Here is a 21,265-nt window from a genome sequence, read left to right as displayed (position 1 = left end):
ATGAGCTTGTCTCCCGCAGATCTGATCCTGTGCAAGAGGCCTTGCGTGAGTGTGTGAAGCCGGACGCGGTATTAATGAATGAATTGGCTTAATGGGGGAGAAACGGAGAGAAACAGAAAGAGACGGACGTCACGACTTCTGTGCGCAGATGAGCGTCCCCGGCAGGCGGTGATGAGACTAGGCCGTTTCGGCTCCGAGGCATGGATGCAGGGGTGAGCAGTCGGCCTCATCTAAACCCTGTCCATCCTTCACTTCACCAAAGAAGGCTAACAAAACAAGGAAAAAGGTTACCTGGTGGTGACAGAGCTATTCGGATAAGTCATCGCAGCAATTGAGTGACTGCTTGAGTTGGACTCACCGCCGTAATTCACTCACCTAACCTAAGTGCTCACTGGGCGGCCCAACGAACGCTTCACAAATCAACGCTGATCTTCCACAATTACTAGACCTCAACGTTCGCCGGGGAAGACGTAACGTTGTTGGTAATTATATGCTATACTCATACAGCAAAAATTATATATCCCAAATACGCTATTCAAAAATCAACAACCGTATGCCAGTCTTCTCACACGGCGACAAGCCCACAGCGGATAAATCTCTGCCTACAGGCCATGTGCGCTGCTCCTCCACTATCTATTCCGTCCTCAGTGCCCACCTATACTGATCTGGCACCTGCCCCACCGTCTACCTCGATATCACCCGAGACATCTGCGATCGCGGTGCCGCCCGTTAGGACATCACAGTATCAGGGATGACAGTGTCTCCGCCATCATCATCGTCATCGTCATCACCATCATCCTGATAACCAGGGACTCTATCGTTCCCTGGCACCCGGGACTGCGTCGCCGGTACCTCAGGCGCGAGGGCCGCGGACGCCTCTGCCGCAGACGCCGGGGGCTGTAGTGTGCCGGCAAGGGACAACCGGTCAGCCAAAGTCACCACACACTGGCACAAACAAAACAGACACAGCAAAAGTAAAAACAGTATGGAAAGAAGCACTCACAGCAGGCGGCTCCCTAAACATCCTATCGCACCACGCCCGGACCCCATCGGGGTCATTCTCCGGGATGGCCCAGCCGGGCGACCTCTCCTTGTTGACCATGACCCAGTTGAGCTCCCACAGCGAGGGCCGGTCGACGGGCAGGTCCGCCAGGCAGCGCAGGAGCAGGTGCATGAAGTCCTCGTCGAGGCCCGGCTCCGAGGCGAGGTTGTACCCGTGCGTGTAGAAGGACGGAATCTGGTTGCCCCTCGAGTCGTGGACCCTGGTCGCGCTGTCGAAGAGGTGCGCTCCTGCCGGGTCGTTCAGGGGCCCCACGGCCATGGGCGGGTATGGGACGGTGACTTTTGTTATGAGGTTTTGCATAGACTAGTAGGGCTAACGTTAGCAGACGATGGGGCCGTAGTTATGTGCGTGTGAATAGCTTACGAGGGCAGCCTGGAAGACATTGCTCCACGGCCCATACTGGCCTGCCACCTGAGGAGGCTCGGGTTCCAGAGGTGGAAACTTTTGTATGTAGTCCCACTCTTTGTGGTATTGCTCCTGTCATGATTCCAAGGGTTGTTAGTTAATGGCCTTTCCCTCCCCAGTTGCTTTGCCTGGACTGCTTGTCCCTGCCCGTCATGTGGACTTGTCACGTACCGGTAATAGGTAGATTAACTTGCCCATTTGCCGCCACTTCCACGATCCCAGACTGCAGCAGACACGTGTTAGCAGCAGTCAGCATCAAACAGTGGCGAGCCAACGAAGTCGCTTGGTGACAGAGAAGGTCGTGGTAGCCAATTTCTTGCTGGAGATTGGTAGGAAGTGGTAGGAGCAGTCATAATCATGTACGCACGGTGTCGTGAGGTCGGGATCCTTATCCGGGAGGCATTTTCCCAAGCCCAGGTCGCTGATTTTGAAAACGGGTGCCACCGAATGCTCTCCGCCGTCCGTATCACCGATCAAGACTACGAGCATACCGCAACAGTTAGCATCTCATCTGGTCCCTAGCAGCCGCCTTTGGCCAAAGGCGCAGGGGCTCCACATTACCATTCTGGGGATCAAGATCAAAATGTATGAAATTCCAGCCGGGAGGCATCCTCTCAGACGTCTGTGCGGGCAAAGTCTCGGCGAGGTCTTCACCAAAAACCGGCCTCCACTGCGCCTCGGGCAACAATGTCCCGTCAGGGAGTGTTATTGACCTTGGTGGTGAATACATTGCTATACAGCCCCGGACAACTAAGTGTGACGGCAAGATCTGTGTCAACAAGGCTTCTAGCATCAGGAGAGGTCAGGCTGGGCAGGCCGGGCTCGGAGCAGACTCACGGCAGAAAAAGATACGCCACAGGATCGGCTGTGGTACCGACTCCTGGGCCATGGCCAGCTTCGCGATGAGGTGGTGCATATCTCCATTCTTCATGAACTCGAGCGTCAACATGGTGCGGTCGTCGTCGATAGGATGCCACGCATTTTGAATTTCTCTCGTCTCGGAAACCTGGGTGTCCGCCGTGGGAATTATTTCTCTTGTCCAAAAGCGCGCCTGGATGATATGCCGGGCCCGCCTGAGCGCCTAGAGCAGCGCTTGGTCGTCAGCAAAAGGGAAAATGAGCCACATCAATGGACCGCGCTTGTCTGGGCGTCTGTCTGTCCACTGGAAGAAAGGTGTGGCACGAACTAGGTTATAAAACCACTCCAGCTCCATGCCGAGGCCCCTCCGCAGCAGCGACTTGACGACGACCTTCTTGCTTGGCGCGTCCTCCCCGCCGGGCCAGACCTCGAACAGGCTCGCTATTCCATTGCCGCCCCAGCCCAGCACCTTGGCCAGCCGCACGGCAACACCCTGCTGGGCAAGCCTGTCTCTCACGGCCTCGGCCCCGGCCTCCGCGTCGACCCTCTTGCGCCGCCTCGCTGATCCTCCGCTCCCGCTGTATCTTTCATATCCAGTTCGGAACCGTGCCTGAAGGTCAAGCGCCGGCTGCACATCGGTCGGGTAGCGCCCGTCCCAGGATGTTTCGGGGGGTTCCTGCCAAATGGGTGGTATGTTTTCGTCGTCCCATGGCTTGCGAGTGTCCCGTGACAAGCCTCTCCGGTGGTACTCGAAGAAATTGCACCAGTGCTTCTTCACTGTGCCCCGGAAGTTTGCCCAGTACTGCTCTTCCGTGTTGGGGCCACCTTGTCCAGCGAAAGCACCTGGTCCAGCGGCTTCAGGGCTCGGGGCTGCTCTTCTGTCTCCCCCTCGCCCACGATCGTCTCCTCCTCCTCCTCCTCCTCCTCTCCCACGATCACCACCGCCGCCTGCCCCTCGCCCCCGATCGCCGCCTCCTCTTCCCCTCCAGCCATCACCACGACCTCTTCCCCGTCCACGACCGCGGCCCGCCCCTCGGCCCCCTCGACCACCTCTACCCCTCTGTCCTCGAACCCCTGCTCCTTGTGGTAACATTTGCGCGTGCCTTTCGGTGTGACTGAAAACAGTCTCACACTCCCTCACAAGTTGGGCCTCGTTCAAAGTCTCGACAACGGGACCTTCGATTTGTTTTTCAGATTCTGCTCCGCTGCAACTCACCATCTTGGGGCAGTCCGGGTATACAAGACAAAGGTTAGACGCATAGCCAAAATTGGTGGTTTGGCCGCAAGCGGTGGCTTGGTTTTGTCTCGCGGACACAAAGAGAGAAACGCCATCCCGTGGCCAGTAGTAACAAGAGAGGAAAGCATTAATTGATATTGGTCTTGATTCTGCACTGAGGACTCAGCAATATTTATACACCGCCCTGTGGCTGCCGGATTTCTTTGGCATCACTCTGGCGAAAAGGACACAGCGGTGGGCAGGAATCCATCAATAAGCCTAAAGATAATGTTTCACTTCAAGCAATTCACGAGCACGCCACCGAGAAGTACATATGAAGTAGTGCAAACCCCGCGGGGGGGGGGGGGAGACAGGATTTTATGTGGCGGCGTTGACAGTGCAAGCCGTGGTCCGTGATTTCTCCACGCCTCGCGACATCGTGGAGCAGTTGAGATTATGATCTTTCATGGATGTGCCTTGTCACCGAGCGCCTATATTTACACATGCGCACCCATCGAGTCTAATCAGCCGAGATTCAGATTCGTAGATGTCTGGCTGGGAGCCCCTGACAAGGCAACGAGGCGAATACGAAAACTTTGTAGATCCATTCGTCTGTTCGTCCGTGGTATTGGATAATCAAAGCAACCGTCGATCATTCACATGGCCTACTTATTCAATCTCATCCGTCCGTCCAATCAATTTACTCAGACAAACCGACAATTTCGACCTATCATCCAAGTCAGCATACGCCCACCCAGCTTCTACAGTACGCCCACCCAGCTTCCAGCGTTGGCCCACCCAGTATAAGGAAATTGGCTGCATACGCTATAAAATATTAATACTACGGGGTTATTAATAAAACATAGCTATAGCTATTCCAAAGGGGTTTTATAGCTACCCTAAAGGGGTCCTATAGCTACCCCTCTATTTGCAACTTAAAAGTTACTTTTGCCCTCTGCGCCCTCTGCGCCCTCTGCGCCCTCTGCGCCCTCTGCGCCCTCTGCGCCCTCTGCGCCCTCTGCGCCCTCTGCGCCCTCTGCGCCCTCTGCGCCCTCGCCGCCCTCTGCGCCCTCGCCGCCCTCTGCGCCCTCGCCGCCCTCTGCGCCCTCGCCGCCCTCTAGGCGCTCTGGGCGCTCTGGGCGCTCTGGGGCCCTCTAGGGGCTCTGGGGGCTCTGGGCGCTCTGGGGGCTCGGGGGCGCTCTGGGGGCTCTGGGCGCTTTGGGGGCTCTGGGGCCCTCTGGGCGCTCTGGGGCCCTCTGGGGGCTCTGGGGGCTCTGGGGGCTCTGGGGGCTCTGGGGCCCTCGGGGCGCTCTGGGGGCTCAGGGGCGCTCTGGGCGCTCTAGGGGCTCTAGGCGCTCTGGAGCGCTCTAGGCTTTTTTAGGCTTGTATTTTTAAAGTATTGCTTAAATTAAAAAATAGCTACCCTGGCTTATTAAGAACCCCGCAGTACTTGCATTTTAGTGCGGATGCAGCTAATTTTCTTTGTACTGGGTGGGCCAACGCTGGAAGCTGGGTGGGCGTACTGTAGAAGCTGGGTGGGCGTACGCTGACTCCTATCATCCTAGCAAGCTGGACCCTGTGAGTGGTTCTTCAAACTTTGGAGGAGAGGGACGACTACTAGACACCGCGCACTAAAAACAGTGCCTCTCGTTGAAACACTCCAACGCAGTTACCTGTCGTTCGGAGCATTTGATATGTGGAAAGTGCGGTTGAACAATTTCCGCAGCTAAAAACGGACATACTAGTGTCTGCACCAGCATCGCAGCACTGACAAGGAAGTTGAGGGATAGTCTAACGCCCACGACTTTGGTCTGAGTAATTGTAGACCCTGGCCTCTTACTTCATCAGTGAATTGTGACACATGGCTATTGATTCTACCTGCATTAAGATTAGGCGGCCTAGTAAATTGCTATGTAGATTAGTAAACATTATATCTGAACGCGATAGGAAATAGATGGGAATCACCCAAGCCCACGCCTTATATCGCCTTATCAGTCTTCCTTGGACCGCGATGGCCGGGTACGCGTATATTTGAGGGGGGAAATGGATGGGCTCACGAAAGTATCGCCCTTGAACGATTGAACCCCGCGGTCGAGCTGTAGAGCTGCGACGCGATGTGGTCGCTGACGAACTTGCCGCCCTGCAGCGCGGCGTCCTGTCCCATCTGCCGGCCCCCGAGCTCGGCCATCTGCTCGCTCAGGCTTGACTGGTCGATGGTGATGGGCTGTATCGGCACGTCAGCGTCGCTCGCTGCCGCCGGCGGCGTGTTGTCGCCCAGAACCTCGCCGACGTTTGCGTCGAGATGGATTGCTCCTGGGAAATTGTTCAGTATCTCTGATCCTCGTTCTGTGAGACCCTGCTCAAAGCCATGTATCGCGGTGTCCGGCTTCTCAAGCTGCGCAGAAAGAGAGGACCTTCCAGCCTGCCAACACCCTCAACGAAGCCCACGCTGTCAAGAAAGACACCACCTGCGGCCACCCCGGTCAAGGAGGCCGCCACTGGGATGGCGAAGCAGGTCGGCCTTGACGAATGATAAAGACGTCAGAACAATTGTGTTCTTTCAGAACTCAAGTACCGATTCACGGTTTGTATGTGAGAATGAAACTTGAAATGGGATACATAGAGATTTGTACGGCGTAGATAGAGGCACATGTGCCCAGCCTGCCCGGCATCGTAAAAACATGCCCAGACCAGGCTGGCTGGCGGCTATACATTGTGACACTGCTGCTGGCTAGGCTGCAGTGTGTAAAACATGCACTCAATTCATTTAAACGGCGAATATGGTGGCACATGTGCACAGCCAGTCTTGTAAGAAAGAAGATCAGGCTGGCCCAGGGTGGCGGCTACGCGTGATGGCATGGGGCCAAGTGCTCGACCTGCTTTGTGTGGTTCCATACTAGCTAAGCATATAGTTATTGCTGAAGGCGTCATCCTTGGAAGAAGCATACCGGAGGGAAATCAGTTGGGCCAAATATTGCTTTGGACTTGTCTTTGGCTACATCGTGACAACTTCGGGTGCAGGCCGAGCCCTGGTGTGAACGGGTGTAATTTTGACAGGATCTTCAAGTGTGTACGCTCGTAATGCAGCCGACCCATAGCTATATCCTGATTCCAGTGCCACACGTCCTCGTTACTGTCCCGCGTGGCTCCCACGGTCTTGACGTCCGCACTTATTAGGGAGTTTGTTTTTCTTCCCTTTGATAGCTGTGATGTATGCTGTTATGCTAGATTGCCCAGCTCCCTGTACAGCACCTACCCGATCCTAGACTAGAGGTCCCTGTGTTACTGGGATCATGTGGCGTTTTTGGGTTTATGGTGGGAAATTTACCAGGACTTGGTCAAGCTTATCAAGGGAGATTGGCAGGCTGGCAGGCCAGCGGACGATATGACATGCATTAGAAGAAGGATGACTGGGCGGTGTGTTTGGGGACGGCAGAGGCAAAGCAAGGATCTGGCAGTTCTGCCGTTCCACTTGGTCAATGATTCTCCGCTCCCGGGCCGTCCGGTACCATGCAGTCTAAAGGCGTCATCCAGTCCATTGCGGACTCGTGGGGAATCATGCAGGCGATGTGGTGCTGAGAATGCAGGGCGACTTCATCAACTGGAAACATATCGAGCAGCCCGAGGCGAGGCGAATTCTTTGTCGCCTCGGAGCGCATACCCCAGGTGGATCCGTGATGGGGCAGGGTGGATTGGGGGCTAAAAGCTGAGAGTCCCAAAGCTCCACAATCGACGGACAGAGGAGTCTAGCGTAGAGTCTAGACGGAGACGCGGGCTCGGGTTGCTGCAGGCGCATTCTGCCCACATGGCTTTATTACACAGTAGAAGCCGTTCAGAACGAGTAACACGACACGTACATGTTCCGTGTTGCTTGACCTGCATGACTTGTCAGCTTGTTGGCTTGTGAAACATGCGGCTGCTGCTACTCCTGCTGCTGCTGCCGGCGTTGGCATTGGCGTCGGTAGTGCTGGCAGTGCTGGCAGTGCTGGCAGTGGTTTGCGGTTGCGTTGGTCGGGGATTGAGAGCCTCGTGTCAAACGGGCGTGCATGGCATGGCATGGCATGGCATGGCATGGCATTGAGTTGCACCGCATCGCAGACCTGGTAGGTCAGCACTTGGGCACGCTCGGACCTGTCAATGTGACAGGAAGCCCTGCGTATTGGGCCGTTGGCTTGTGTTGCCCAGTCCATCTCGTCTCGTCTGGTCTCGCGCCGCCTCGTCGTCTGAGTGGTACTGTGAGATGCGTCCGTGGTCTCTCCAATACGATGCATTAGCCCTACAGCCTTACTGCCGAAGAATGGGTCAAACTCTCCGACCGTGATGCAACAGTTGGAGGTCTGTCACGGTGTCGTCTCGAGGTTGACAGGCCTGGCAGAGCACGTCGATTCGACATGCAGGCGCCAGGGGTGAAAGGCCAAAAGGACAAAGGAAATGTTGCGACTGGTCGAGGCAGATGAGGTGGGATTCTCAATGGGGACCCGGATGGGGGATGCTGCTGGTCTATATGGGGGCCTGATATTAATCAATGCCACGTCAGCGGACAAGCCACGTTTTCTCGAGTGCCGGAATGTCACTGCTACCATGTCTTTGTCCGTGTCTCTGTGGCCCTGTGAGGTGTGTGAGTGTGCTGAGTGCGCCCTCGCGCAACCTGCGACATTGAAGATTTGATGCGATGCGATGCGATGGGCTGTGCGTGCAGTGATGAATTCGGGTGCATTACGGAATCTGGATGTGTGTCTGTCGGTGCGGATGCGCCCTGGTGTCTTGGGACAAATCAGGGTTTTGTGGAAACTGGGGTGGCATCTCTCGCATTCGCATCGTACCGCCAAATGCACCCTTCCCATCCACCCAGATGCGCCTCGTACCTGGCGCTAAGACAGATTCCCCTCCTCTGGCCCCCTTTTCGATGCTTCGGCTCATGCTTGAGCCACCGATGCTGGCGGAAAGAAAGCTCGACCAGACTGCCAGACACATGCTCTGTCCGGTGAAGCGGTGCAGCTGTGGCCGATCATTGTCAAAGCGACAATCTTAAGGTGCGGACCATTGGGTCGGTTGGGCTCGGCTATCTGCATTTGCCTGCGCACCCCTGGCTCATGGGAAAGAAGAAGTGGAGGGGCTCTGCGGTGATGAGACGCCGGTGTGCGCAGGAGTGGAGTTGGGCAGGCAGTTCGGGGGGGGGGGGGCACTCGAGAGGTGTGGGAGTTGCTAGTTGAGAGCTGAGAGTTGGGGTTGAGGCCGAGACTGAGATGCATCTGTTGAAGGCAGATGTTATGTTGAAGAAAGTGGTAGGACGAGGCAAGACGACCAAGTCCAAAGGGAAATGCCACTGTCACGGTCACCGAGATGAGCCTACATCTTCTGCAACGCCCGAAAGGGAAATCAGTCAAATGAGAAGAGAGAGGCAAAAAAGATGCCACAGACCATGATCCCTGTCCCCTTTCTACGGGGATACTCGATGCAGAATACAGGGGAAATGGGCAGAGACAGGGAAGGACCCCACCCCTGATCTCTGGTGTGTCCCTGTCGCATAGTGTCCTGCTATTCCTCGCTCTGCGGTTTTCTTTTTTTCCCTTCTTTCCTCTTCGGTGATTGGGCTATCTAAGGATCCCAGTCCCACTGGCCCAATACGGCAGCATTCAGCAATGGGTTGCCCCACCCCATCTCTTCATCTCCATTCCTCCATCGGGAACAGGGGGAAGCCACGTCCGGATGGCACCCTGGTCCCACGAGATTGGTCTTGCCTGTCTTTTCTTTTTCTGCCCTTGATGGAACTGATGGAGTAGTGGTCTGGCAGGAGACAGGTCAGAAAGTCAGGACAGGGGAGGAAGCACAACGTGGCCCAGTTGGATTCTTCGAGGTCTTTCCCCGCGAGGAGTCAAATGGGACGATGATAGTAATAACGTTGTTAACACCTAGGTAATGACGATGAATGGTGGAAGAAGGGAAGCAAGGAGGAAGGTACGGGCACCTGAGGTGGATGTGGATGTGATGTGATGTGATGAGTGATAGATCAAGATCATGACTGCTGCATGTCATTGCAAGTCAAGGTCACTCGTCCTTCCGGTTGATTTCCAGATGATTGCCTTTTTCGTGTCCTTGATGATCTACCGTTTCTTCTTCTTCCCTCCACTCTGAAGTTGTTCCAGTCCTCACGTTTCGCGGCGCACATGACGAGGTGATCAATCCCTCACCAGTCGGCCGATCCTGCCAACAATAGAAGCAACACCACAAATCCCCCACACCAGGATTGTCGACATCCAATATCCGGTCCGAGGTCTGGTGGTGCAAGGTCGCACAATTCTCTCCTATCATAGCAGACAGACATAGAGGTGCTCGATTCAACCGCCGGACAATCTGCGAGTCGGCCAGCCTGCCTGCCTAGGTACCAAGTATCAACTGATCGCTGCTCTGCTCATTTCAGCAACCAGGTCTCCTTGTCCTTGGTCCATTTTGAAGCGCCAACCAACCCGACCGCCAGACACAGCACCGGCCCAATGCGGTATAACAGACAGGCCGTATCTCCGTCCACACCGTCTGTCCCCATAACACATAGTTTGACAGGCCGTGCCGCTGTCTGTCAGGCCCAATCTGTGTGCCTGTTTGTCCGTATACCTGTCAAACTGCGATCTGCCAATCTGCCAATCTGCCCATCACACACGTGGGACTGACTGTACGTAACTGGAGAAAGCTTTGACGAGCTGCACCTGGAGCTTGGGCTCGACCTCGACCTTTGAATTCGACCCATACGCGCCATACTAGGCCTGTCTGTCTCCAGTATTGACCTCGACCAGGAGGAGCCAGTGTCACACCAGCGGAGAGAGTAGAGCAGACAGGCGGACCAGACACCCACCCACTTCGCCTTCAACTTTGACCCCGTCCTCGATCTCCTCCTTTTGGCGCCCGCCCCTTGATATCTCTCCCGCCAGCCTGTACACTTCGAGTCTCTTCTGCCTCGCCTAGTCTGCATCGAAGCGCCGCAGGGGGAGACTGGTCAACAACCAACGGCAACTACCAGCTGTCAAGGCATCCATCCATCCATCATCTCCAAAACCAGCCCAACCGAATCGATCCCATCCCGGTCCAATCCACGGCTACATTGACTCGCAGTCGTTCGTTTCATCCGCCCGCCAGTGCAGCCAGTGCAGCCACCAGTGCAACCACCCGTTTGCTCACCTTGCTGTGCTTTGCCTTTCATTATTACTTGCATGCATGTCGTGTCCATCCCGGCCAGTCCAACCTGCCCTGCTCTGCATGGCGCCCATTTCGCATCCGCTCCGCAACGGCTGATCCCCCTTGCTGCTGCTGCTGCTGCTGCTGCTGCTGCTGCCATTGCTGTTGCTACTCGTCTTGCTGCTCTTGCTACTCTCGCTGCTCGCTGTTGCCTCCTGGCTAGGAACCAGCGCCCAGCACCGACAACCTGGGCCCTGGGATTCTAGAATTAGGACCTGGGACAGCCCATCTCGAGTCATTCGTTAGTCCCAATCCCGAGACCAGACGAGCGAGATCCGCGGAGGGCTTGCCTGTCTGGCCTGTCTGTGGTACCGCACACACCACATAGCACACCAGTGACAGCGCGCCCCTCCAAGCCCTCGAGCCCTCAGGAGCGCCTCCAAGCTACCTTAGCCTACCTACTATAGGCCATTCGACCGACTTTTACTTGACTGACAAGACGGCTTGCACCCGCGCGGCACAGCACAGCGCACACACACTGCACTACACACACCACAGACAGAGAGACAGGGCACAGACACAGGCAGGTACAGGTACAGGTACCGGCACAGGTACGGGCATACACAGCCTCCAACGATGCATCAGATGCACCAGGTGCACCAGATGCATCATCCCGACCACCCCGACCACGACTATGACTACGACCTTGACCCCTACCCCCCTCGAAGAAATGGCAACCGTCGAAGACCCGACCTTAACATAAATACAATCAATGCCTCTGCCGCCCGCGCCATCGACCCGCCCGGCCTCACAACCCCCTTGTCGCCGCCCCCGCCCCAGCTGCCCTACAAGTCCTCGTCCAGGAGCCTGCGATCCTCCGCCGCCGCCGCCGCATCCTCATCTACCGTGACCGTAAGCCACCACTCGACCTCCCCCTACTCCTACTCCTCCTCCTCCTCCTCACGGCGCCATCCTCCCGTCTCCTCAAAGGGCAAGCAGGCCGCTGCCAACCGCTACGCTGCTTCTTCCTCCTCCTCCCCCTTTGCTAAGCATTCCTCTCAGGCTTACGCCGCGCACGAGAGGGATGCACGACACGCCGACCCGGAAAGTGGCACATTCGACCCGGAACAAGGTTGGGCCAAGCACGGCCGGGACAATCACGGAGCCTTCGAAACTTTCTTCGACCCGCTCTCACCCGACGACATGTCGAGCAAGGAAAATGACTTTCCTGCTGAATACGACCGCGACAGGGACCACCACCACATCCCCGCCAGTGCGACCACTCCCCCTTCCCGCCCTCAGCCCCGGCCGCGAGACTCCCACGACCTCTCCCTCTCGCCCCGTAATGTCACGCGCGACTCGTTACTCGGGAATATGCTCCTGTCCCTCGACCAGTTCAGTATGGGACAGATGAATTGCGCCCAGGGCGGTGGAACCTCGCGCACCATGTCGGGGTTCGCCGAGTCAAATTACTACGACGACGAACCGCCCGCGGCCGCCAGGACAATGACTAGCACCTCGAAGGCGCCGCCCCGGCGAGGCCACGGCCACTCGTACAGCTCCGACTACGAAGACAACTCGAGCACCCTCTCCAGGGGCCAGCGGAGCAACAGCAGCTCCACCGGCTTCCAGTCCAATCTGGGCAGGATCAGCAGCATGCGCGAGATGTCCAGCCACCGAAGCACAAACGGCGGCGCACAAGGGTCGAGACCGTTACACTCGAGAGGGGGCAGGGGCAGCAAGAGCAGTAGCACAAATAGCATTGATGCAGGAGGAGGAGGCTACGCGCAGGTCATGGGCAGCCAGCGCTGGGCACACGGCCTAGGCACGAAGCGCTCCTCAAGTTTCGAGCTGGCCCGCAGCCCTCCCTTTGGCGTGCAGCCCGACAACCACCAACAACAAAATCAATCACACCGTCAACAGCACCAACGGCGACCGTGGCAATTGGAGCTCTCCGACTCTCTCGCCGGCGACCAGGACGACTATGATGCCGCCCCCACCCCAACTGTGCCGGTCGGACCTCGTCGGCTGCCCAACATGCCGTCAATGCCGTCCTTCCACCGGGCCGAGCCCATGGGCGAGCCCCTCTCCCCTGTCCGCTCCATCAATCTCGAACGCAAGCGCAGCAACAAGTCCTCGCGCAGCACAAACACCAACCGACAGGCAAATTCCAGATTCAATCCCCGCGATGCACCTCCCGTCCCTACGCCGGCGCCCCTTCCCGCATCCGGTCCCACGCTCGAGCTAGATGCCGCCCCGGCGCCACACGTTGGCTATGAGAAGGCCAAAGAGCCCGTGCACCACCCGCCTGCCCAAAACTCTGTACCGCAGCCAAAGGAAAAGCCTGGCTTCTTCAAGAGGATGTTTGGCGGCGGCTCAAAGAACAGTGTCGTGGCAGCATTGGATCAATCGGCCAACTCGACAGGCCTTTCCAACTCGTTCATCAATTCCGCCCCGCCCACTGCCTCCGCCATGGGCAGTAATAACTCCAACCAGGTCTCATCACAATCCAAGTCGGGCAGCAATCCGCCGTCGCGGGGCTCGCAGAATCACTCCTCACATGGACTTCAGAAAAAGCCCTCGAGCTTCTTCAGGAGACGGAAGAAGTCCGTCTCTGTCACAGATGCCGAGTTGCCTCGCGTGCCACCCATGCTTGCTGCCCCCACCATCTCCCCAGTGCAACTCCCCCCGGCCCCATCCCAACGTCTCGAAGTCCTTACCCCTCGCGCGCAACCAAGCCCTGTCACCAGTCTCAGAAAGGCTATGGACCCATACTTGACGCACTCAGGGTCATCATCAGGACTGGCAACACCTCGCCAGCCACCCGATGACTTGTCACCAGTGCATCGCTCCGAGGCTGATGGCAGCCGGCCATCCGACCGGAACGTACGAAGCTTCTCACCCGACTACGAGCCGGACCCGATGGCGACGATACGCTCAGTGCCATCAGAGTCGAGGTCGAGAGAACCAAGTACCTCCGCGATTGACATACAAAGAAGGACAACACCATCGGGAGACCCCCCAAGGCCGCTGTACGGCTACGAACGCACCGGCTCCTTCTTGCACGACAACAGCGAGAGCGAAGAGAGCCCTCCGAGGGTCAGGAAGATGGATCCCCAGTCCGCGATAGACGGCCACCCAAGATCATCAAACGACGTGGGCCGCGCGTCGCTGGCCCCACTCCAGACGAACCAGCCCATGTCCTCACCATCGTCGAGCACGTCAATGCGGGACAAGAAGATGGACAGGTTGACCCAAGACAGCCTCAGCACAATCAAGAGCGAGCGTCACACCAGCCTGCAGCTCCCAATCGAGGGTGCTCTCACAGATCCCAAGCTCAACACGCGTGCTTCAGCAGCTAGCATCCCCAGCCTCATGGTTGAAGACTCGGAGCCAAACTCCAAGGTGACTACCCCGAAGCCGGACAATCCCCTCGATGAGCCCTACTTTGTGGTCGGTGACCCGACCGCGGACGATCGGTCCAAAGCGCAGAAGATCTTTGACGGCAACGAGGAATTCATATTGAAGGATAAGGCTGCCTCGTGGATGGGCGAAGAGGGCTTGATCCGGCAACGGGTATTGCAGGCGTATATGGACCTGTACGACTTCAAGAACAAGAACATCGTGACAAGTCTTCGGGACGTGTGCAATCGTCTCGTTCTCAGGGCGGAAACCCAGCAGGTCGATCGGATCCTAGTGGCATTCTCCAGGCGTTGGTGCAATTGCAATCCTAATCATGGGTTCAAGTCCACCGGTAAGGATATCATTCTCTGCAATCGTTTCTTTCAGTGCTAACAGCTGCTCGCAGACGTCATCCACACCATCTGCTACTCCATTATGCTCTTGAACACCGATTTGCACATGGCCGACATCGAGCAGAAGATGACCCGGAGCCAGTTCATCAAGAACACGATGACGACAATAATACAGGCTTTGGGTGAATCTGTCCCTGACATGTTCAACAAGAGGGGCAGCGTCCTGCCAGGCAAGGGGCTGCATCTCGATGACGGGGACGGGCCCACTGAACAAGAAAGATCAAGCTTCCGCAACTCCTTCGTCAAATTCCCCATGCGAGCTGGATCTGCACTCGGTGATGCGCCGACCGAGCTCGACGACTGCGGTCCCTTGGTCAAGAGTCCCTTCGAGGGCTCGTTGAAACAATGGGAACAGCAGATGGAACACGTCCTGAAGGACACGTACGCTTCGATCCGGGACGAGCGCTTGCCGCTGTTTGGGGCCGAGCAGCCTGCACCGGATCAACAGCCTTCTGGTGGCCTATCTGTGATTGGCATGCTGAAGCGCTCACCTAGTGTTCTCAGCAAAGCCCCTTCGGAGAACCCGTCCATGCGTGGGCGAGTCCCAGACTCGATGCGCGCGAGCAACTCACGCTGGTCCTCCAAGAGTCGTTCACGGCCGCGTGGGTTCGGCAGCGCAGGATTCTCTTCTAGTAGAACAAGCTTCGATGACGGCCAGTCCATGTGGAGTCCCGTCGAGTCCAACGCGACGTGGAGCCGGGCTTCCCTGGGTAGAACTCAGACCTCCATGTCCATGGATTCGTTCGGATCGCACTTCACGCGTGGCGGTGGGTACCAGCAGTCCATCGGCTTTGCCAACGCCCTGAGCCAGGCCATCATCCGGGAGGATCCTACAGGAAGCGTTCAGTCCCTCGTCAGTGACGAACCAAAACTCACACAGCTACTCGACGACGAGTCGCTCGAGCTCGCCGGGCCACCGTGGGTCAAGGAGGGCATGGTCGTTCACAAGCATCACCTGGATGGTGTCGACAAGAAGGCCAAGGAGCGTAATTGGTCCGAGGTCTTTGCCGTCATTCAGAAGGGCACCGTGAGCATCTTCTCTTTCACGCCTAACAAGTCCACAGGTCGGCGCGGTCGCAACGCGCAGAATATCAAGAAGGGTGCAGTGGTCGGCGGTGGCAACTGGCAGGAGAATGCCACGTCCCTAGGCTCGTGGAGTCTCAGGCTGGCTCTTGCGTCTGCGCTCCCATCGCCGGGCTACTCGAAACAGAGGCCCCACGTGTGGGCTTTGTCCCTACCTAACGGTGCCGTGCACCTATTTCATGTCGGTACGCCGGAGATATGCAAGGAGTTCGTCACGACTGCCAACTACTGGAGCGCCAGGCTTAGCACGCATCCCCTCATCGGCGGTGTCTCGAACATGGAATACGGCTGGAGTGACGCCATAATCAACAACGCGCTTGTGACGGCCATAAACGAGAACTCCGGCTCCACGGCAGCTGGTACCGCAGGAGGCCGGCAGCGCAGCAATAGCGCCGTTGGGCGGTCGAGCATGCACTCACGCGGTAGCAGTTTCCGTTCCGTCGGCTCTTTCGACTTTGGCAGCTCCAGCACACGGGGTGGCGACATGTCGAACAAGCTTCCCGGCGACCGAATCACCATTTCAGAGTGGATGCCACCTACACAATCTATGCGACCCTCGAACTCGGCTGAGAAAGAGCAGCTGGAGACACTGTTCAAGTACGTCAAGAGCATCGAGGACGAGCTGCAACAGCACAACTCGCTGCGCAGCCCTATGCTGCTCGCCTTTAGCCCTCGGGGCCCCAATGTGCAGAAGGCCATGGCGAACTGGGAGCGGAAGAGCAGCTACCTCCTGCGGGAGATTGTCAAGTTCCGGACCTACGTGGACTGTCTGCAGCATGCTGAGGTGAGGAAGGCGGAGATCTGGAGGGAAAGAGAGGTGGCGAGGCGCGCAGCGAGAGGCAGCCTCGACCTCGAGGATGACGCGAACGAGGACTACGACGGCCACCACATCGCGCGGCGCGATTGGGACGACGGTGGCAGCGACCGTGAAGGTCGAGATAGTATCTACGAGATGGACGAGCCCGTGATGGAGGAGGGCGACTTGGAAGCCACACTGAAGGCTCGGTCATGAGGTGGGACCCACAAACCGGCAGACCGGAGCTCACCCGTGTTTTCGATCTGTCCCTGTGGCACCAACCTTGTACACTGTTACACACGAGAGATACGGCTCCTCTGTGGGCGTAGGTCTCGTCTATAAGAGCCGCCGGTGTGAGGCACTTTTTCCCTTTCTGCGATGATACCCCCTCTTTCCCCAGCCCCAAACGGGCACTTGGGATGCTGCCAGCAGCGGCAGCGGGCAGGGACGGCGTGTGTCTTCTTGCCTCTTTATCAAGACCTTTTTTTTTATTGCTGTGTATTTTATTTGTTTGTATATATCAAATTCATAGCGTGGCGCGGGAATGGATTTGATCAGTCAGGATGGATGGGGAGCAGTGGCAGCGAAGAATAAAGGGGGGGTGGGTGGGTACACAGCCAGTCTTCTCTGGCGTGTGTGTATGTATATGCATGTTCGGTAGCGCTTAAAACAGTGTGCCTTGATGAGCTCTGGTAGCCTCTGTTCCTCCAAAGGTGTGTGCCATGTGATGTTGTGTTGTGGTAAGCGTGGTTTGCCTGGCGGCGTTCCGTACATCTAGAGGAGGCGTAGTGGTTCATTGTCTGTCTTTGGCTTCTCCACGTTAAGACGCCCATTCACGTAAAGTCATATTATATTCCCCTGGCATTGACCTCAACGTCTCTCATCCGGAAAGTTCAGTTGAAATAAGGGAATTAATTGTTGTAACCTTGCTTGGAGCCTACTCCGAGCCAGTAGTCTTGAGTTCTCGATCTTCACTTATGCTGGCGAAGTCACGCCGATGCATGTCACTAGTCGGAGTTATTGGAATCATGTGTATGAGTTGATTTCTAGCAGACTATGTATTGTAGTGATGGGGTGTAATCATTCTTGGGGGAATCCAATGGACTCAAACATGTTATAATCAAGCGTTCGTTTCCTGTTTCCGTTGTCTTGTCGTCATTCTGGTACCTCTCTTCACCACCTATTTCCTGCTTCCTTTCGACTACCTTTCAAAAGAGTGACTTGTGAAAGGGCACACCAGCTAGCGGAACGTGCATCTCATTCAAGATTGCAGAACCCGACCATCAGCCCTGGTCTAATTCATTGTGTTAGCCTTCACCATGGCGTCAATCAGACCTCCGGTAATAGAGAACTTACGAGCACTGCAGAAGCGAGAGTTCGCGTCGGCCCAGTTGTTACCGTCTTCCTTGGCACATCGAGTGCTCCCCGCGACCATTGTCAACTGGGGTGCTGATCTTGGCAGCAGCCTTTGTGTTGACGGGTAGATTGTGAGACATTGAAGGAGACATGATAACTTTTTGGAAGTATTGAATAGATGTGAAGGTTGATGTGATAATTTGAAAGCAGATTAAGGAAGGGCGATGGAAGATGAAGACCTGGAGAGAGTTTTGGGACTTCCTGTCCGGAAATGGCGGAGGCCTTTTATGTACAAGTTTCAACCGGTGTTTTGTCGCTATGAACCACTACTCCGGCCCAGATGCTGTGTTCCACCTGTTAGAAGCACTGGTGTTGTCGCTGCGCTGCTGAGCCTCGATCAAAACTGGACGCTCACTTCTTGACCTCCGCCGGCATCAATGGCCTCCTGGTTGTTGGGCTAGTAAGTATAGGATTAGAAAGTCCACAAGATCCAGAAGTAGAGTTCTAAGTTTGTTCACGAGACACGTATGTTGAAAAAGGGTGTGTCTCAAGTTGGGCACTGCCTACATGTTCAAACCTGCTAGCCCATGTACCAGGTAAACGCCGACTTGCGATTTGGTAGCCACCCCCTCAATTTGGCACTTCCACCCCAGAAATTACACACCCTATTTTGCAATCGTTACTTACTTCCCTGGCATACCGGGTTGTGCTTGTAGACTTCTTGTCATTTCTCATCTCTGCTGACCGAGGCGAGTATCCGAGTGCACCTCACGCAATCATGCTGCCTCCAGTCAGTATTGATGAAATGTTTAGCACAAAGCACTTCTGGCATGATGATGGATATTCGCCTGCGATGGCCAGAGTGCGATGGCCAGAGCTGCACAGAAACGGCCGGATGATCAGGCGGCCGTCGACAAGCAAGGTGTCTCATGTCTGTATGTTGCATTCTTCCTGTGATACCCCAGTCCGTGTCGCAGTCCGTAGGGATTGAGCCAGCCAACAACGTGAATATCAAGTGTCGTGTTCCGTTGGTGTGCTTAGGCTGTTCATTTGTTGATTCGAATGTCCAAGGCTGAGGTTATACTTTTTGTTGGCAGACCAGGCAGCAAACACTAGGATGTGATGAGGCGCTTCGTGGACCAACCGCGCTGGAGAGGAGTGTGTTGGTGATTCAGTTGGTTGCAATGCCAAGTAATGCCGCCTCGAGGGCTTCGGGCAGATGCCAGATTCGAGAGCTGAACAAACCCCGCCAAATCATACCCGGCATGAAGAATCGTATCAGATTACGGTGGTTCAGAGTAGCATTGTCAGGGCATCCATACATTGCCCCAACACAGGAGCAAATCCCAGCGCGACTTCCGGTCCTGCTGCTTCACATCTCACAGCCCGCTAGCCTGCACCCTAAGGCGCATGTCCCTTGGAATTATTTAGGCACCAGCAACGTTTCCTTGCGACTCTCCGCCCATTTCGGCACATCCTGCACTACACTCATGCTTTCCTTTCGTCAAGCACCAGCAGATAAAGAATACTTTCACAGAATTATACAATGGTGCACAGGTTCTTCGACTGCTCGGTCACAGGATGCAAGAGACCAAGCGCCCGCGCAGTCGGAGCCGGCTGCGACATGTGCAGCTCCTATTTCTGCGGCCTTCACATGTCTCGGGATCATCACAAGTGTCCCAGCACTGGGGTAAGAACTCCTCACACACGTACTATCACAATGGAAAGCTTGCTAACCGGAATTCGAATCAAGGACCTGGACGATGCAGCCTACACCGCGCTCATCGCCGCTGAGATCGGCCGCCTCCGAGAGCAGATCAACGAGAAGGCGGTCTGCGAACTCGCTTCCAGCCTGAGCGAGGGCAAGCCTTGCACTCTCGAACACCCCTCAAGGATCGTTGGCGCGGACGCTCTGACCGGATGTGCGAATTACCACGTCCGCATCCGCTTCGATGACAGGTCCCCGTCCTGGCTTATGCGCGTGCCGCGGGTCACGGGCTTTGCAGTCGGATTTCCCATCTCACTTGCAGAATATTCAATACGCAGCGAGTATGCAACGCTGAAGTTTCTCGAAACCACGACAGTCCCCGCGCCACGGGCTTTCGCGTTCGGTATCCCCTCCGAGAACACCGACCACGGCGTCGGAGTGTGCTTCCTGTTCATGGAAGAGCTCCCTGGCAAGCCTTGGGACGGTCGAGGAGACGCGAACAAGGTCTGGAAGGGTCTCACGGGGATATTGGCTGAGCTAGAGAGGTACCCATTCACGAAGGCGGGTTCTTTGTATGTTAAAGATCCTGGCGACCTGCCGTGTGTCTCCTCCACCGCGAGCGACAGGTTCGTGTGCCTTGATCCATATGGGCCATTTGAAACCTCGCAGGAATACTACACCGCGTGGGCCGAACAGTACCTCACCTTGATCGCTGATGGTCAGCTCTACCCTCAATTTCCAGTCGAGGCTTATTTGGTTTATCGCTTCCTCCAAGAAAATGCAGCCCAGCTGTGCGATTCAGAGGGCGGCTTCTATCTGAAACACGTCGACGACAAGGGCGACCACCTGATGGTCGACGAAGACCTCAACATCACAGGCATTATCGACTGGCAGATGGCGCGTGTTGTCCCACGACGGGAGGCTTTTGGGCTCGACCTCGTATCAGCCGACATGAGAACTCTTTGTGATGGGGACGTGTCGCTTAGCATAGAGGACGTTGCGCTAGGTAAGGCTGTGAATGAGGAGATCCTGGGGATGGAGCCACTCACAAAAGATGAGCGTGTGAGAAGATTCTTCTGGGGCCTGGGCCTTGAGTCGAAGTGGAAGCATGCACTACCCTTGGCAAACGCCATTCTTCAAGTTTTCGGGGTCGAACAAGGCTGGGACGAGTGGAAAGCGTGTGCATTAGAGTGTTATGGGAGTGAAGAACGTCTCAGAGCGCTTGTGGGCGACTCGTCCAAACATGCAGATCAATGACCGCGGATTGAAGTGTGTTGGGAGGAACGTGCAGCTTATCTCTTGTCCGGCAAAGGAGTAGCAAAGCTCACCGTGCAAAACTTATCAATGGGGGCGGTCTCTAGACAGCCTCGAGCGACACGTCTGAGCTCGCCAAGTTGTTGTACTATATTCGATCATGTATCCCAAACCTGTTCACAACATCGGCATTGATACCATCAGTAACATTGCTCGCCATGAAGTCCCATGCATTTATGCCGCGGTATTAACATGCGCCAATCGGCCTCCTCAAACTTGTCGCCTGCAAGTCCTCAAGCGATCTCCCAAGGCACAATTTCATTCTCATCCTCCGGTCACATCTCCCGATGCATGGCCCCGACGACAATGGCAGGTGAAATTAATTCATGGTGTGCTCCTTTCTCACGCACGATGAACGGCATGTTGAGGCCGGCGAAATTGTATATCAGGTCTCCTGGCACAAGGTCGCTGTTTCCAGCACCGATCCTCCCATCCGTTGTGACAAACAGCCGCCTTCTCCTCATCAGTATCGAATACATTT

At 56.1% G+C, this 21,265-nt stretch overlaps 3 protein-coding genes across 3 annotated transcripts; 2 read left to right on the top strand and 1 right to left on the bottom strand.

Annotated features, from left to right (window-relative positions):
* Positions 1 to 729: 729 nt before the first annotated feature.
* INS49_004317 (uncharacterized protein) lies at positions 730 to 6,214 on the bottom strand (the record flags this gene model as incomplete). The annotated part of the gene is made up of 13 exons (XM_043165107.1): positions 730 to 897; positions 1,004 to 1,366; positions 1,427 to 1,540; positions 1,640 to 1,691; positions 1,836 to 1,947; positions 2,030 to 2,218; positions 2,306 to 2,549; positions 2,655 to 3,103; positions 3,130 to 3,441; positions 4,489 to 4,694; positions 5,600 to 5,855; positions 5,957 to 6,063; positions 6,162 to 6,214. 13 exons carry the CDS (start codon positions 6,212 to 6,214, stop codon positions 730 to 732), a joined length of 2,625 nt encoding a protein of 874 aa, XP_043018757.1.
* Positions 6,215 to 11,348: 5,134 nt separating this feature from the next.
* Positions 11,349 to 16,622, top strand: INS49_004316 (uncharacterized protein; the record flags this gene model as incomplete). The annotated part of the gene is made up of 2 exons (XM_043165106.1): positions 11,349 to 14,466; positions 14,521 to 16,622. The coding sequence occupies 2 exons, from the start codon at positions 11,349 to 11,351 to the stop codon at positions 16,620 to 16,622; spliced, it is 5,220 nt and encodes a 1,739-aa protein (XP_043018756.1).
* A 2,686-nt stretch (positions 16,623 to 19,308) lies between these two features.
* On the top strand, positions 19,309 to 20,727 carry INS49_004315 (uncharacterized protein; the record flags this gene model as incomplete). Its single annotated transcript, XM_043165105.1, has 2 exons — positions 19,309 to 19,452; positions 19,516 to 20,727. 2 exons carry the CDS (start codon positions 19,309 to 19,311, stop codon positions 20,725 to 20,727), a joined length of 1,356 nt encoding a protein of 451 aa, XP_043018755.1.
* Positions 20,728 to 21,265: the final 538 nt, after the last annotated feature.

The sequence above is a fragment of the Diaporthe citri genome (assembly GCF_014595645.1).
Source record: "Diaporthe citri strain NFHF-8-4 chromosome Unknown scaffold_11, whole genome shotgun sequence".
Lineage (NCBI taxonomy): Eukaryota > Fungi > Ascomycota > Sordariomycetes > Diaporthales > Diaporthaceae > Diaporthe > Diaporthe citri.
This window is presented reverse-complemented; position numbering and strand designations above follow the sequence as displayed.